The sequence below is a fragment of the Rhinopithecus bieti genome, unplaced genomic scaffold, assembly GCF_001698545.2.
Source record: "Rhinopithecus bieti isolate Rb0 unplaced genomic scaffold, ASM169854v2 scaffold_7212, whole genome shotgun sequence".
In the NCBI taxonomy this organism is placed as follows: Eukaryota; Metazoa; Chordata; class Mammalia; order Primates; family Cercopithecidae; genus Rhinopithecus; species Rhinopithecus bieti.
The window spans coordinates 3,336,534-3,355,437 of record NW_016806198.1 but is presented as its reverse complement, the minus strand read 5'-3'; the positions used below and the strand labels follow the sequence as shown (position 1 = coordinate 3,355,437).

Below are 18,904 nucleotides of genomic sequence, written 5' to 3'. Positions count from 1 at the left end.
TCCACCACTCGTTGAAACTGTTTTTGTTAATTTCACTTATGACATTACCTTCCTATCCCCAATAAAGCAATAGCTTTTTCTTATACCTCATCTTCTTCTGCATCTCTACAGCACTGGAAATTTTTATCCTTCCTCCCTTGGGCTTCCCTTATATTGTACTTTCACCTCCCCTTTTCTAACTGAAACTAACTTCTTCCCTCTTTTTCTACCCTCTAAATGTGACATTCCTAAGTCTTATCCTTGTTCTCTTGCTTTCTGTACACTCTCTCTCTTGCTTATCTCATTCCATAGCTTCAGCTATTGTGTCTCTATTAAACTACCAGATTTCTATTTTTAGATGCAAACATTTTACCCATGTATTTCCAGATAACTTCTAGATCGTTCTTTTGCATGTCCTCAAACTCAGTGCATCTAAAATTGAATTTATTTTCATTGTGTCAAGTTACCTCTTTCCTCTTAACTTGCCTTTTTTCATTTTTATACTACCGTCCTTTTAGTCACCTAAGACTTAAACCTGAAAAAATTTTAGGATTTTTTTTCATCTTCCTTAGCGCCATATCACAGTTGCCAAATTCTGTTGATTCTTTTGTAAATGTGTCAATATTTATTGCCACCACTATCATTACATTTTACCTCTACGAATAGTATCTCACTAACCTCAGTGACTGTTAAATGGCACACTCATTGAAATCAGTCCGAAAATACTAGGAGTTCAATAAATGATTGTTGAATGAAATGAAATGCATATATTTCCCCCTGACAATAGAGGATGAATTTTGGCATTAGGTAATTTGTTTTTTCAAAATCAGATACATAATTCTCACAAAAGTAGTATTTCTGTTAAGGTGAAAGGATTTTATATACATATCATCCTAAAATAAGCCTATGTTTAATGAAACTTGATTGGATTTGTGGGTTTAAATCCTTTTCCCAAATGTATATAATTGATACGAATTTTAAAAGCACTATTTTCCATACATTTAGTAGCTATACTTCTTAGTTACTCTTCATATTTCACTACAGGCATTTCTAATATGCTAACTTATTAGACAGAATGCTGTATTTCTGTATCTGATGATAAAATCAGAATTTAGCTTATACTTACTACAAAGTAGAGTATATTTTGTAGAATATGGTCTATGACATAGATTTTATTCTGCCTGCTTGTTTTAATATGTCTGCATTTAAAAATAGAAAAAATGTGTTACTAGGTTTCATCATTTATTAATAGCTTTTTCATAACTAAATCCATTAGAAGTATGTAGTGAAATAAAATAGTAATAATTGTTACAAATATATGTCCCACAGCAGGGATCTCCAAATTTTTGACCAGCTATCTACTATTGTACAAAGAGGACACTAAGAAAAATCACTGTGGGAATATTACTGTAGTAAAGTTTTTGTGCAAAATATTAATTTAGTCTCTTTGATTAATTAAGATGGAGCACTTAAGATTGGGAAAAAGCTTTTTGTCCAGCAGTAGGCAGCTAAGGCCTTCTGTATTGAAAGCAAACCGAGTGACCTCTTTGGCCTTTTTCAGCTAATTTCCCTAATGCTGCTCTAGACATTGCTATTTGAATGCCAAGGGAAGGAAAAGGAAAAAAAGAATGTCTTCAAAATTCTTGGAGCAAAAATCTTGTTTGGTCCTTGTGTCAAATAGGATGTAATCTCAGGCCCATCAGCAACGTAACAGAGTGCCAAGAGAAAAACTAAAGAGACTGGTATCCCCAAGAGACCAAATCCAAGGAGATAACTTGCCACGTTGTCTCAAATATTTCATCGTACCAAAACCTGGACCTTTTGATATCTACTCAATAAATGTTAATGCTTTAATTAGACTGGGAAGAGAGAAGACAACTTGTAGGACTTTTGTACTCCTCCGGTGGTTGGAGTATGCCACTAATATGTCAATCTGTTTACAGAAATCACTGCACAGTCAGATGCTAGTGAAATTCGACAGGACTGGAAACCTACATTCCTTAGTAATGAAGAGTTTACACAATTAATGTTAGAGGTATGTCCAGATTTAATTTTTGAAAGTTTTGTTTTCCTCAAAAAAGAAATCACCAGGTGACTTAATATACATGTGTACCTTGGCAATATTGCGAGTTGAGTTCCAGACCACTGCAATAAAGCTAATATTTCAATAAAATGAGTCACATGAATTGTTTTGTTTCCCTGTAGTCTATTAGGTGTGTAATAGCATTATATAAAAAAAATTGATCATACCTAAATTTAAAAATATTTTATTGCTAAAAAATTCTAACAATCACCTGAGCCTTCAGCAAGTCTCAATCTTTTTGCTGGTGGAAGGTATTGCCTCAGTGTCAGTGGCTACTAACTGATCAGGGTGATGGTTGCTGTAGGTTGGGATGGCTGTGGCAATTTCTTCAAATAGTCAGCAATGAAGTTTGCCACATCGATTGATTCTTCCTTATAAGAAGATTTCTCTGTAACGTACAATGCTATTTGATAGCATTTTACCCAGAGTAGAACTTCTTTCAAAATTACAGTCAGTACTCTCAACCCCTGCTGCTGCTCTGTCAACTAAGTTTATGTAATATTCTGTATCCTTTGCTGTCTTGTCAACAATATTCACATCTTCATCAGGAGTAGAGTCGATCTCAAGAAACCACTTTCTTTACTCATCAGTGGAGCAACTCCTCATCAGTTCAGGTTTATTAGGAGATTGCAGCAGTCAGTCACATCTTCAGACTGCACTTCTAATTCTAATTCTCTTGCTATTTCCACCACATCTGCAGTTACTTCCACCACTGACACGTTGACCCCCTCAAAAGTTATCCACAAGGGTTAGAATCAACTTCTTCTTAACTCTCGTTAATGTTGATATTTTGTCCTTCTCCCATGAATCACAAATGTTCTCATGCCATCTAGAAGGGTGAATTCTTTCCAGAAGGTTTTCAGTTGACTTTGCCCAGTTCCATCACAGGAATCACTATCTGTGGGAGCTGTAGCCTTGTGAAATGTATTTCTTAAATAAGACTTGAAAGTCAGAATTATTCCTTAACCCATGGGCTGCAGAATGGGTGTTGTGTTAGCAGGCATGAAAACAACATTAATCTCCTTGTACATCTCCATCAGCACTCTGGGCAACCAAGTACATTGTCAGTGAGTAATAGTATTTTGAAAGAAATCTATTTTTCTGACCAGTAGGTCTCAACAGTGGGCTTTAAATATTCAGTAAACCATGTTGTCAATAGATGTGCTGTCATCAGATGTCCTGTTATCCAGGGTTTGTTGCTCTATTTATAGGGCATACTTCTTAAGGGCTTTGGGACTTTTAGAATGGCAAATGAATATTGGCTTCAACTTAGAAGTCACCAGCTGCATTTGCCCCTGACAAGACAGTTAGCTTGTGTTTTGAAGCTTTGAAGCCAGCTTTAGCTTCTCTTTTTTTTTTTTTTTGAGACAGAGTCTCGCTGTGTCGCCCAGGCTGGAGTGCAGTGGCGCGATCTCGGCTCACTGCAAGCTCCGCCTCCCGGGTTCCCGCCATTCTCCCGCCTCAGCCTCCGAGTAGCTGGGACTACAGGCGCCCGCCACCGCGCCCGGCTAGTTTTTTGTATTTTAGTAGAGACGGGGTTTCACCGTGTTAGCCAGGATGGTCTCGATCTACTGACCTCGTGATCCGCCCGTCTCGGCCTCCCAAAGTGCTGGGATTACAGGCTTGAGCCACCGCGCCCGGCCGCTTCTCTTTTCCAACTTTGAAAGTTGTAATGGCATCTTCTGCCAATAGAAGGCTGTTTCATCTGCATTGAAACTCTGGTATGTAGTGTAGCCACCTTCATCAATGATCTTACCTAGGTCTCCCGGATCACTTGCTGTAGCTTCTACATCAGCACTTGCTGCTTCACCTTGTACTTTTATGTTACCTCATGAATCAACCTCTGTTCACTTCGAACTTTTCTTCTGTAGTTTCCTTACCCCTCTCTGCCTTCACAGAATTGAAGACAATTAAGGCCTTGCTCTGGATTAAGCTTTGGCTTAAGGGAATGTTGTGGCTGATTTGATCATCTATACAGAACACTCAGACTTTCTCCATATCAGGAATAAGGCTGTTTCACTTTCTTAGCATACATGTAGTTGCTAAAACTTTTCTTTTTCATTCACAACTTTGCTACTTGTTTGGTTGCAAGAGGTCTAACTTTTGGCCTGTCTCAGTTTTCAACATGCCTTCCTCACTAAGCTTAATCACATCTAACTTTTGATTTAAAGTCAGAGATGAGGGACTCTTCCTTTCACTTGAATACTTAAAGGCCATTGTAGAGTTATTAATTGGCCTAATTTCAATATTGTTGTGTGTCTCGGAATGGGGATCTCCAAGGAGAGGGAGAGGGATGGGGGAATGGCCAGTGATTTGGTGGAGCAGTCAGAGCACACACAACATTTAAGTTCGCCGTCTTATGTGGGCGAATCACCATTACAGATATAGTAATAATGGGAAAAGTTTGAAATAATGCAAGAATTACCAAAATGTGGCACGAGACACAACGTGAACATATGCTATTGAAAAAAATGATGCTGATAGACTTGCTTGACCCAAAGTTGCTACAAACCTTCACTTTGTAAAAAAACAAAAAGCAAAACACAACCCAGAAACTGAAGTTCAATAAAGCAAAGCACAATAAAACAAGGTATGCCTGTATAAATAGATTATGGCCACATCTCAAGTCTGAAGCAAGGTATTTGGCAAATTGAGTTATTTTTCTGTTTGTATTTTAGATGGGACAGTTAATTGTGTGTGATTAATTCTTTATGTATTCAGCAGAAATGTTACTATATGAAAATTTGTTAGAGTATAAATATAAACATTTAAACCTGTACTTTAAATCAAAAAAATAAGTGAATAATTTTTATGTATTAGCTCATTGAATCCTTATAACACTCCTATGAAGTAAACACTAGTATCCGTTTCTTGCTTTCAGATGGGGAAATTGAGGAACACTGTCTCTCTCTCTTTTTTTTTTTTTTTTGGAGACGGAGTCTTACTCAGTTGCCCAGGCTGGAGTGCAGTGGCATGATCTGCCCACTGCAACCTCTGTCTCCCAGATTCAAGTGATTCTGCCGCTTTAGCGTCCCAAGTGGCTGGGATTACAGGCATGTGTCACCACGCCCAGCGATTTTTTTTATTTTTAGTAGAGACGAGGGTTTACCATGTTGGCCAGGCTGATCTCGAACTTGATCTCAGGTGATTCACCTGCCTTGACCTCCCAAAGTGCTGGGATTACAGGCGTGAGCCTGGCAAACAGTTGTCTGCTTTTGACCCTATTATGAAATAATACTGGCATTATGGTACTAAAGGGTTGAAAAAAATAATTCATGAGTTTGCTCGAATGACAAGATGTCTACTTCTATATTAGCAAAGACTGGATTTGTTTGAGCCATTCTAAAAGATAGGCATCTACTCAAAATAAGTTCTTTGTGATATCCAGATCTCTTTCCCAAAAAAAGGGGACATGGGGGAGGGTACCATTTTCTATATATTCATCAATTATGTAGAGTTAGGGAAGGCTACTGTAACCCCCAGCTCTATAAATTATATACTGCAAGTACTTGTGTTACACTAGTGCTGCAGATATAAGGATTAATAAGATATACATGGTTCCTACCAGAGGTCACTATCCTTTTCGAGAGCCATTTAATTAAACAAGAAATTAAGAGATTAGTGTGCTAACCATTTTAATAGAAGAATCCCTCTTGTAGTATCTTTTCCGCTATGTATCTTCTACTTCTTCTCCACTGGATCTTCCTTTCCCTTTGACTACAAATATACTTGCTCTTTTTTTAAATGCCTTCTCTTGATACTTCACCCCCTTAGAACTGTTTGCCTTTTTCTTTCCTTCTAAAGTTCATGAATGAATGACTTGTAATAGCCTTCTGATTTTGTACTCATTTTTAAACTCATTGTAGTCTGACTTGCCTTCCTGTTAACACAACTTTTTGAAAATCACCAAAATTCATTTCTCATTCTTATTCTTTATTTTGTCTCATTTTATACCAAACCATTCCTCTCCTCTTCACGTTGTCATTCTCTCTTCAATTGATTCCTTGATGACAGCGTATTCTGTCTTTATCATAATTTTCTTTTTTGTAATTTTAATTTTTATTACTATTTTGAGGCAGGGTCTCACTGTTGCCCAGACTGGAGTGCTGTGACATGATCATGGCTCATTGCAGCCTCTGCTTCCTGGGCTCAAGTGATCTCACCTCAGCCTCCCAAGCAGCTGGGACCATAGGCATGTGCCACCATACTTGGTTAATTTTTAAATTTTCTTTCAGAGACAAGGTTTTGCCATGTTGCTCAGGCTGGTCTCAAACTCCTGGGTTCTAGTGATCTTCCCGCCTTGGCTTCCAAATTGGCTTCCTGTCACAGGCGTAAGCCACTGCACCCAGCTTTCTCTGTTATTTTCTCTGGCCTTTTTCTCTTCCTCATCCCTTATATGTAGATAATTCTTCCAGGATTTGTCTTTTGTAGATCTCATTTCTTCAGCTGTCACTTCTGTGCCTAGGATTCTTAAATGAAAATACATTGTAGTGTATAAAGTACAAAATTGCTTTTTTATTAAGTCTTATACTCCCTGCTATGACTTCTCTTCTGAAATTGAGCTTCACATTTCTCAATGCTTGCTCAAAGTACTTTCTTTATTCCTAATACTACTGATTTCGTTGAGATTCCCATTAACTTAATTATTCCAAAAGCCACTATGATTTTCCTAACTGAATTTTCTTTTCCCTCTAAATCCATTTAACACTCTGCTTCCACACTACTCTTATTGAAGCACAGCTCCCTGCCCTAAAATCTTCTATTGGCTTACCATTGTATACAGAATAAAATTCTTATGTCAAAGCCTTTTATGATACGAACTCAGCCTAATTTTTCACCTTAATTTCCTGCTACTCCCTTTTACTTTATTCTCCATATATCTCCTTAAACTTCAAATGTACACCTCTATGTTAACATATCCATGATAATAATGTGTTCCTTTGTGTGCCTACAAAACATTTTGATGTCTTGTGTGCTTTGGAGATGTCAGCATCTTCAAATAAGCCATGATACTGTATATACATGGTTGGATCATGTAATATACCTAGTGATGAAGGTAGAACATTGTCTCTATCTTTTAGAGACCAGTTGTCCAATAGATGGCCAGAGAGAGACTTTTTTTCTCCAGAAGCATTTAAAAATGAACAAAGATACATACTAAGGTATTGTAAAGGAGGAAAGCTAATATTATATTTTGACAGAACTTTGGATGTTTCCATATTAAATCCTTTGTCATTTATCTCAGATTTTTATTTCTGTCCTGTGAAATACTTTCTTCTTTTCATTTAACATATCATTATGTTTAATTTCAGGCTCTTGATGGTTTTTTTTTAGCAATCATGACAGATGGAAGCATAATATATGTGTCTGAGAGTGTAACTTCATTACTTGAACATTTACCAGTAAGTATAAAGATCCTACAATCTACTTCTTATTAAAATGCCTATTTTAAATATTCTAAAGCACTAGGAAGTGGATTTTGAGAGCAGTGTATAACAGTGGTTAAAGGGGTAGCGATAAGAGCTGTAAGTATGTCTTTGTTTTAGCATGTGTTTTCTCAAAGCTCAGTCATAACTAATCTGTAGTAACTTAGTATTCAACTACAGTTATGCATCACTAAATAACGGGAATATGTTCTGAGGCACTTTTGTCACTGTGTGAACATAGTAGAGTATACTTATAAAAACCTAGATGTATATAACCTGCTACCCACTTAGGCTATATGGTATAGGCTGTTGCTCCTAGACTCCAACCTGTACAGCATGCAGCTGTACTGAATACTCTAGGTAATTGTAACACAAGAAGTATCTATATGTTTAAAAATACCTAAACATAGAAAAGGTACATGTGAAGGACTAAGACAGTACTGTACACCTTTATAGACTTTATAAACACTGTGCACTTAGGCTTCTTTATATAGAAATGTTTTTGTCAATAATAAATTAGCTTATTGTAACTTTTTAACTGTGTAAACTTAAAATTTTTTTTTAACTTTTTTACTCTTGTAGTAACACTTAGCTTAACACTTTGTGAGGCCAAGGCTGGCAGATTGCTTGAGTTCAGGCGTTTGAGACCAGCCTGGGCCACATGGTAAAACCCCGTCTTTAAAAAAAGACAAAAATTAGCCGAGTGTTGTGGTATGCACCTGTGGTCCCAGTTACTCGGGAGGCTCTAGTAGGAGGATTGCACTGAGCCTGGGAGGCAAAGGCTACACTGGGCCGTCCGTGATAGTGCCACTGGACTCCAGCCTGGGTGACAGAGCAAGACCCTGCCTCAAAAAAAAAAAAAAAAAAAAAAAAAAAAACCACCACAAATGCATCATACAGCTGTACAGAAATATTTCCTTTCTTTATATCCTTATTTCAAAAGCTTTTTTCTATTTAAAAAACTTTTTTTTTTTAACTTTTAAACATTTTGTTTAAAAGATGTAGCTGTCATCTCCTATAATAACAGTACCCTTTTGAAATACCTCCTAAGGGACCTGCCTGATGCTGTTTTATTAGAGTTAACTTACAAATATACATATATAAGGCTAGGCGTAGTGGCTCATGCCTGTAATCTCAGCACTTTGGGAGACCGAGGCAGGCGTATCACCTGAGGTTGGGAGTTTGAGACCAGCCTGACCAACATGGAGAAACCCCGTCTCTACTAAAAATACAAAATTAGCCAGGTGTGGTGGTGCATGCCTGTAATCCCAGCAACTTGGGAGGCTGAGGCAGGGGAATTGCTTGAACCTGGAAGGCGGAGGTTGCGGTGAGCCGAGATAGAGCCATTGCACTCCAGCCTGGTCAACAAGAGCAAAACTCCATCTCAAAAAAAAAAAAAAAAAAAATGTAAATAGAGAATACTCTAAATCATTAAAAGTATGGTAAATACATAAACTAGTAAGATGATTGTTTATTATCATGTACATATGTATTGTATATAATTTTATGTGCTAAACTTTTATATGATTGGTGGCACAGTAGGTTTGTTTACACAAGCGTCACCACAAACACAAGTGCAAAGGATGAGTAATGCATTGATTTATGACATTACAACAGATACAACATCACTAGACAGTAGGAATGTTTCAGCTCCACTGTAATCTTAGGGCCACCTGTGGTCATATATGCAGTCTATTGTTGACCGAAACATTGTTAATGCAATGCAAGGTCGTACCACTTTATCTAACCTCTCTTTTTCCTGTCTTCTTTATTCTATTGCTAACTTTTTAGTGTTTCCATTTTAATCAGCCTGTTGAAAATGTTAAATCACTGAGAATGTCTTGAGAATGAATTTCTGCTGAGATAACTTGTTGCAATTAGGGCAACTCGTAAATATTTTCTCAATAGAATTACTTATTAAAAAAAACACTGTAAAATAGTAGATACAGAACTTTTATGCTGTGTGACTTTGAACTGATAAAGTCATATTGGCCATATTTTAATTTATTATCTATATGACCAAAAGGGTAGAGAATTAGAAAAGTGTATTTTGTTTGATTAGGATGGTGAATACCTGGTTTGTGTGCTTACTTTTTTTCTAATGTCTATTTATTAGTATCTACTCTGTGCCAGACACTGTGCTAGGTGCTGTGCCATAACTGATAGGCTTTGGGGGGAATTTTCAGTTTTTAATATGTAATGTTACTGAAGATGGAGCTCGTGGTATAAATATTTTGAAGTTACTTATAAACTACTCTTAAAATGCCCCTCTATGTCGGGGTGCAGTGTATCATGCCTGTAATGCTAATGTTTTCGGAGGCTGGGTGGGAATATTGCTTAAGGCCAGGAATTCAAGACCAGCCTGGGCAACATAGTGAAGCATCCTGTCTCTACAAAAAAATTTTAAAAAGTAGCTTATCTCTGTAACAGGGTAAAGTAATTCTGCTTGTAAATGTCTCTTTCAAGAGATATTGAAAAGTGGTATTTCTCTCCCTTTGATTATTCTGATACTTCATATTTTATAAAGAGAATGAATGGATTTTAGCACTTAAAAGTCCAGGCTCTAAAAGGGCATTTTTTAAAGATGAAAGCCATGCAGTAAATAATTTGCTAATTTCTTTGCTTCATACAGAAAATAACTTTTACTTTCCTACTCTTCTGGGGCTTTATTTTCTAGTTAGCTCAAATAGTAGGATAAGCCCAACATTTAAAAACTTGTTTGAGAGTAACACATGAGATTATTAGCAACACATAAGTAAGCTAGCATAGGCAGAAAAAAGGACAGACTGATTAACTAAATTTTCTGGACAACTTAAAAAAATGTTTTCATAGCAAGAAAACCCAGGGAAAGAATCCTGTTATAGGATTAAGATAATGTTTAAGTAATTTGAAAAAAGTATAGTTACAGCCGGGCGCGGTGGCTCAAGCCTGTAATCCTAGCACTTTGGGAGGCCGAGACGGGCAGATCACGAGGTCAGGAGATCGAGACCATCCTGGCTAACACGGTGAAACCCCGTCTCTACTAAAATACAAAAAAAATAGCCGGGGAGGTGGCGGGCGCCTGTAGTCCCAGCTACTCATGAGGCTGAGGCAGGAGAATGGGGTAAACCCGGGAGGCGGAGCTTGCAGTGAGCTGAGATCCGGCCACAGCACTCCAGCCTGCGCGACAGAGCGAGACTCCGTCTCAAAAAAAAAAAAAAAAAAGTATAGTTACATGCTTTTAAACCATATATAACTGTATTGGGTTTTGTCATGTTTACAGAAACTGTATAATCTAGTCATAGAGCATCGTTTGCAATGTTTTTGCACTTTCTAAAAGCCTGTTTCTTGGCACTTGCTTGAATTTCATTCAGAATTAGATGTCCTCATCTCTGTTCTACTGTTACCTTGTATGTAACTACTGTCACGATACAGAGAATTGTAATTTTCTGTTTATTTGGATAGTTATGGTAGTTGTAGCTTCTCACAGGCAGGAACTTTATCTCTGTATCCAGAGGAGCTAGCTAGTTTCTTGGAGAGCCACTCAGTGATTTTTTGTTGAATGTGTGAAGATGAGTATGCTACTTGATTTGGCTGTTTTAAAAAATCCCTTTCTAATCTTTAGTGAGTTTAATTCCCTTTTGAAATAGACAACATGTGATAGATCTCATTGGAATCGAAGTGTTTGATTAACACTTCCCTCAAAAACCCTCTCACCTTCCCATTTTCTTCTGGATAGTTTTAAAACATTTTAATTTTAGAACCATTTTAGATACACAGAAAAATGGACAAGGTAGTACAGAGAGTTCCCATGTGCTGCATACCGTTTCCTCTGTTACTAACATCTTCTAGATTTTAAAAAATTGTGTCATCCAATCACTAAATGGCTAATGTAGAAAAAAACAGAAAGGCTATTGATTTATGTCATATAAGTAAATCAGCAGAACTTATATTTCCTTTTCATGAAATGAGTAAGGGAGATAAAAAGATCCAAGTAGTTACCATTTTCTTTTCTTTTACTATTGAATTGTGTTTGAGAACTGAGTGGATGTATGGCCACATAAAGTATGGTCAGCCTCATTTAGAGATTTTGAGTGTAGTGGTTAATGGAAAGTTTGACACCTATTAAAGTGGCAGGAGAGGCAGAGTGGTTGGGGAGGCATTGCTTGTGATCATACTACTCTTGATATAGCCATTCATTTTCTTTTCTCTATGAATATGAAACATCCTATGAAGTAATAGATGGAAAAACAAGGGTAAGATAGGTCACATCATAATTTACCGATGGTAGTAGAAATTGTTAGTAACAAATAATAGTAGAAAACTATAATCATTCTCAAAAATGAAAATTTTAGTTCCTATTAATATTTCAAATTGGTGGCATGTTTTTCTATTAAGACGACGTATTTGTCTGTTGTCAGACTGCTATAAAGGACTCCCCAGTACTGGGTAATTTATAAAGGAAAGAGGTTTAATTGACTCACAGTTCAGCATGGCTGGGGAGGCCTCAGGAAACTTATAATCATGGTGGAGGGGAAGCAAACACGTCCCTCTTCACGTGGCGACAAGAAGCAGAAGTGCTGAGCAAAAAGGGGGAAAGCCTCTTACAAAACCATCAGAACTTGGGAAAACTCACTATCACAAGAACATCAGCATGGAGGTATCTTCCCCCATGATTCAATCACCTTCCACTGGGCCCTTCCCATGACACATGGGGATTATGAGAACAGCAAGATGAGATTTAGATGGGGACACAGCTGAACCATATCAGATTATTTTTTGCATCAATATCGTGTACTATTGTATTTTGATTCTTTATTTTGTCAATAGAAGGCAACTTTCTAGCATTTGTGTTATTCAGGCCTGAATTTTTTTTATTATTTTTTGAGACAGAGTCTTATTCTGTCGCCTAGGCTTGAGTGTAGTGGTAGGATCTCAGCTCACTACAGCCTCTGCCTCCTGGATTCAAGTGATTTTCCTACCTCAGCCTCCCGAGTAGCTGCATCTGTAGGTGCACACCAGCATGCCCAGCTAATTTTTGTGTTAGCAGAGACGGGGTTTCTCCATGTCGGCCAGGCTGGTCTCGAACTCCTGACCTCAGACAGTTGGCCTGCCTCAGCCTCCCAGAGTGCTGGGATTACAGGCATGAGCCACTGCACCCATCCATGCATGAATTTTTAGTTCACTACTCCTTTAGTTGTAGAGGCTTTTCAGACTTCCAGAAAAATCCTTTATTGAAATACAGATATATTTTTGGTGTGGTTACCCTTTAAGCCATTATCAAATACCTCCTTAGTCTAAAATCAGTTATTGTACTAATAACTGTTAAACACAGGGCACGGTGTTAATGTGCGTTGATTGGAAGTGAGAAAGATAAAGGTGTAAGAGATAGGCCCTTTTATTCACCTATAGGGCAACAGGGCATAGACATTAAAATATAGTCATCCTTTGGTATCCATGGGGGATTGGTTCCAGCACCCACTGCAGATACCAAAATCCATGGATGGTCAAGTCCCATAGATAAAATGGTGTATTTGCATGTAACTTACACACATCTTCCTATTTACATTAAATCATCTATCTCTATTTGTAATAACTAATACAATATCAATGCTATGTAAATATGTGTTATACTATAGTGTTTAGGGAATAATGATTAGAAAAATGTCTGCACGTATTCAGTACAGACACAACCATTTGTTTTTGTTTTTGTTTTCCTGAATAGTTTTGATCCATAGTTGGCTGAATTCTGCTAAATGGGAAATGAATGATGCAAGTAATAAATACTAAAGGAATTTTATTTTTAATGTGGATTATGGTGTTAAGGGAATGCTTTCTTGAAAGAAGTAATTTGAAATGGTCTTTGAAAGGTGAAAGATACAGATATGTAAAGAAGGGGATGGTCATTTCACTTCATGGAGTGGGCTTGGAGGGCTGGAGAAAAGACAGAAGAAATAATGGGAATGTGTGGCCTATATGAAGAATAGTATTAGGTTGGTACAAAAGTGATTGCATTTTTTGTTAGTAAAAGTATGGTACCAACCTAATACAACACCCTCTCGCCATTCTTACTGCCTCTGTTTGTTGTTGTTTGTTTGTTTTTTGTTTTTAAGTAGTGGAGCTCTTCAAACAAAATCTTTACATATGCGTGAAATAAAAACAAAAAGTAGAACTGCTTTAATTTAATGCAGGGGCAGGACCCTGAGCCCTGCTTCACAGCTCCTTTTTACTTCCCCAACTTCTAGTCCCACCTTTACAGTCCTTGAGATACTATCTCAGTATCCCTAGGATTCCACAGAGCAGTTTGACATGCAGGAAACTAGGTAGAATGCATAGTAGCAAATGTAAAGTCATGGAAGTTTTGTTATCAATGGTACTTAAGTATCAGAACTATCTTATTCATCTTTAATTCCACAGTTGTGGCACGTTGTAGCCAACCTGATGTTTGTCAAATTGCTATTGATTAATCACTATTAAAGCTATATATTAGCAGGAATTATAATGCTTAACATATTAGGTGTCCTTTTGAGGGGGGATAACTAAACACAAGGCTTTTGTACAATGGGATGTAGGATAAATGCCAGGAAAAGATGAAGTAAAGAACATATTGGACAACTGAAATCACACCAAAGCAAAATCTCCTCTTTATTTAGTTTGTGCCTAGTCCTTTATAGTAGGATATACCACCATTGTTTACCATAGATTTGAATACATGTTAAGGCTCTGACTTGTCGCCAGAGATTTTTCTTATTAGCTCTCTTGGTTACATTGTATTTTGAAATATTCAAAATGTTTTGGTGAAACACAGCTTTGCAAATAATGTATCAGGCTTTCAGGGTCATATTGGTCATGGATTGGATGACAGTATCATCTCAATCTTGTTTTTGAGATTTGGTCTGTAACTTGACATTTGTTGGTTTTCACAGATAATTGAAAGCTAACTTCTGTGTTTAATAGCGATTATGTACTTTTAAAACAATTGTCTCTTGAATCATTAAAGTTATTTTACTTTTAACACTTTTCTTTTCAGTCTGATCTTGTGGATCAAAGTATATTTAATTTTATCCCAGAAGGGGAACATTCAGAGGTTTATAAAATACTCTCTACTCATCTGCTGGAAAGTGATTCATTAACCCCAGAATATTTAAAATGTAAGTAGTAGCTGTTAAGCAAAAAAGTCAAATGTTATATTCGGTAGCACTATCCTTTTGCAAGTTTATGAAAAATACAGACCTCTTTAAATACAGCATTACACCATATGCCCTGTTAGGTCCTTTTTCAATATTAAAATATATATAAGATGAAATTGTGACCATATTAAAAATCTGAAATCTATTTCAGAGTATATTGAAATCCCATCTTATTTGTTATAATAAATCCTGGACTCCCATTATGCCATAAAGCTGTATTTTATGCAAAAGTGAGACCTGGCAATATATTGCTACTAACTTATAAATAAAACCTTACTGTATTTAATGAGGGAAAATTGAACTTTCTGATTTTCACCATTGTTAACCAATTGGACATTCAAACTGGAAAAAATTCTATGTTTCTTTTAAAGTTATTAAATATAAAGATAAATTATCTACTTTATTAATTACACAGTCGTTTGTTAGATGTATCTAATTTGCTAGGCACTTGTGCTGTATCATAAAAATATCAAGAATAGTGAAAATAGTTCTCCTCACCATCAAGAAACACAACATATTATGGTAGAATCAGACATTTCTACTAGGTCTATTGACAAATTGATTTGACCAGAGTACCTCATTTTCTTCATATATTACCCTGTATAAAATCCAGAATTGTTACAGCACTGTATTTGGCCATTAGCTATTAGATACCTTATTGAATCACCTTTTTCATTATTTTTAAATGTGTCTCATCTGCTAATACATTATCTTAAAGATTCTTTGTGTTTGAATCCTCAAATTCTATAGCATACTGTCTAAAAATTAAGATACACATACGCACACAAATTTGTATGTATCTATAACTTTGATAAGAGTGGATGGCCTTTCAGCGAGAGTTGAGAAAAACAAGACTTGGAGAATTCATTTGAAGCCTTGTTTTATTTTTTTTTTTATTTTTATTTTTTTTGAGACGGAGTCTTGCTCTGTCGCCCGGTCTGGAGTGCAGTGGCCGGATCTCAGCTCACTGCAAGCTCCGCCTCCCGGGTTTACGCCATTCTCCTGCCTCAGCCTCCGGAGTAGCTGGGACTACAGGCGCCCACCACCTCGCCCGGCTAGTTTTTTGCATTTAGTAGAGACGGGGTTTCACCGTGTTAGCCAGGATGGTCTCGATCTCCTGACCTCGTGATCCGCCCGTCTCGGCCTCCCAAAGTGCTAGGATTACAGGCTTGAGCCACCGCGCCCGGCCTTGAAGCCTTGTTTTAAAACCAAGTTTATATGATATTGACCATTACTAGGCCACTCTAGTCTGGTACTTAGAAAGATTTAGGCTGGATATAATAGATGCCTACAATTAGTATTTGAAGCCATGGATGGAATGGTATTGCTTGAGGTAAATATATAGAGCGAGGAGAGAAGAATTAGAAAGGTGGAACCCAGCCGGGTCCAGTAGCTCACACTTGTAATCCCAGCACTTTGGGAGGCTGAGGCGGGCAGATCACTTGAGGCTAGGAGTTTGAGACCAGCCTGGCCAACGTGGCGAAACCCTGTCTCTACCAAAAATTAGCCAGGCATGGTGGTGCATGCCTGTAGTCCCAGCTACTCTGGAGACTGAGGTAGGAGAATTGCTTGAACCCCGGAGGCGGAGGTTGCAGTGAGCCAGGATCACACTACTGCATTCCAACCTGGGCGATAGAGCGAGACTCTGTCTCAAAAAAAAAAAGAAAAGAAAGGTGGAACTCTTTGGAGATAGCAATAGGAAGACAAAGGAGAAGGTGTTTGCTTTGAAGACCCTACTAAGAATAAAATTGGATGGAGAACTAAATAAAAGCCTTTGGCAGAAAGAGCTTAGGCTTCTGCTTCCAAGAACATAAATGAAAATGGCAAGAATACTTAAGAAAAGTCTTAATTAAATGGCTTGCTGATGTCCTCGTTAAGTGATACACAGAAGAGTTCTTTCCCCAGAAAAAAGAAAGTTTCATGCCAAAAGAATAAACACAAGTTAAAACACAGGGAAAACTGCTTAGAAAATTCGGTAGGTCATTTTGGCTATAATGAAGTTGAGGTACAGGTGGTGTAATTTGTGTTGAGAGAAGGAATAAGGACAGAATTATAAAGGTGCTAATAGTTCATCCTAAGGAATTTGAGTTTTATTTTTTACAGAGTAGAGAGCCAGTGAAGGAGATTTGGGTAGTTTTGTTGTCTGCAAAAAAAAGAATAAAGAAAAAAAATCAGGTAAGTAGTGGAAAGTTCGTTTGGAGAAGGCTAGGAAGAAAACTTGCAGCGGTGGGTTGCCTACCCCAGGCCTACGTGGCTTCTGCTTCATAAGGAGGCCCTGAGTCTGAGAGCTGAATAAGAGCCCTGGATTTCTCTGTCATAGTGGCTCAACTCAGGCTGTGCTCACCTGACCTGCAGATTTCCTACTATACAAATCAAGTGATAGCTTTATGGAATTACTCCTCAGTTTCATTCCTAGGGTTCAGTGAAACACAACCAGAGATCTTATGGATACACCATTCTGATGACAAAGCTGGCCCTGCTGCCTGATACAGTAACTATGACTGTAACAGCTGTTCTGCGTCATGGAGGTCCAGGTCTTCATTGCAGTGGAAGCATCTTTCACCAGCATCTCTGGCCTAGAGAGAGCAGCAGTACCTTGCTTATAAAAGTTGCTGCCACTTTCATCATCTGGTTTGGGAGATTAAAAAATCACTCAGGTAGAAAATTTTTAAAAGAACCAGACTGGAGACAAAAAGGAAAACCGTATAATCCTAGCAATAAAAGTAAGGATGGGCTGAGCACAGTTGTTCATGCCTATAATCCCAGCACTTTGGGAGGCCAAGGTGGGCAGATCGTTTGAGCCTAGGAGTTCAAGACCAGCATGGGCAACATGGTGAAACACTGTCTACACAATAAAGAGAAATACAAAAATTGGCTGGGGTGTGGTGGCACATGTCTGTCATTCCTGCTACTCAGGAGGCTGAGCTCGAGGATCACTTGAGCCCAGGAGGCAGAGGTTGCACTGAGCTGAGATCATGCCACTGTAGTCCAGCCTGGGTGACAGAGTGAGACTTTGTCTCAAAAAAGAAAAAAAAAAGGAAAGGATGGAGAGGAAAGTATATGACTGTTGAGGAAAGTATATGACTATTAAGTGTGTAAACTCAATAGAACTTGTTGTGATAGGCTCAGGTGACCAAGTGACTAAGAATCATCAGTGGGGAATATTGAAGATAGTTAGATTTTGAACCTATTAGGCTGGATGATAAAGCCATCTATGATGATATTAACAGAAGAATATAAGCTTGAAGTAGTGAGCAAAGAAAGGTGTTACTAGTCCTTGAGTGCTGAAGTAGTACAGTGAAAGTAGTAATAAGTCTAAGAATAATAGGCAAGACTGAATCAGAGTGGCAGAATATGGAGGCATAATGAATACATATTTCGGTTACCTAGATGCAAGGTAATTTGCAACTACACTAAATTGGTGGGCTTCCTTTGTGAAATAAGTAGCAGGTCTTGGTGACAGATTAGGTTTGGGACTTGTGATGGGAAGAGAAGAGACCAAAATGGTTTCTAACTTGGGAAATAAGCATACATAGATGAAGGGAACTTGAAAGAACGATAAATTCACTTTCAGATATTTTGCATTTAAGTTACTGATGGGACCATCAAGTACAAATGTCCTGAAAACAAATTATAGGAAACTTTGTCTCACATAAAATGCTAGAGTTGGAGAGAGAGATTTAGGATCAGAAGAACCTTTGTGAAAGCCCCTGGTATGAAAATGGATTAGCAGAAGATACAGGAATAGTCAGTAAGGTAGGAAGGTAAGTTTATGCTGTGGGAATGACAAAGCATGACTTTAAAGAAGTGGAAATGAAAAACCATTGAAGTTAACAATACAAATGTTAGTAATCTTGAGAAGAATAATTGCTGTAGAGGTGTAAGGATGACATCCACAGTGTGTGAAGTTAAGGGAAATGAATATATGGAAGATGGAGCCCATAATGAAAAGGAAGGAGATCGATAATACCAAAATAATTAGCAAAACTCCTTTGAGATGGAAGACTGAGCAAATTTAAAAGTAGATAGTAAGGATCCTTGACCAGGTGCAGTGGCTCTCGCCTATAATCCCACCACTTTGGGAGGTTGAGGCAGGAGAATTGCTTGAGCCCAGAAGCTTGCAACCAGCCTGGGCAACATAGTGAGACCCCATTCCTATAAAAAATTAAAAATTAGCCAGGTATAGTGGCTCACATCTGTAGTCTTGGCTACTTGGGAGGCTGAGGAAGGGGGCTCACTAGAGCCCA

General features: G+C 37.7%; 1 protein-coding gene across 6 annotated transcripts in view; it reads left to right on the top strand.

Annotated features, from left to right (window-relative positions):
- CLOCK (clock circadian regulator) overlaps positions 1-18,904 on the top strand; it is a 123,840-nt gene that overhangs the window by 71,544 nt on the left and 33,392 nt on the right. For all 6 annotated transcript variants that reach the window (XM_017875110.1, XM_017875111.1, XM_017875112.1 and 3 more), the window contains 3 exons: positions 1,923-2,014; positions 7,375-7,464; positions 14,498-14,618. In XM_017875110.1, the coding sequence (XP_017730599.1) occupies positions 1,923-2,014; positions 7,375-7,464; positions 14,498-14,618 (303 nt within the window). The remainder of the gene's footprint in view (positions 1-1,922; positions 2,015-7,374; positions 7,465-14,497; positions 14,619-18,904) is intronic.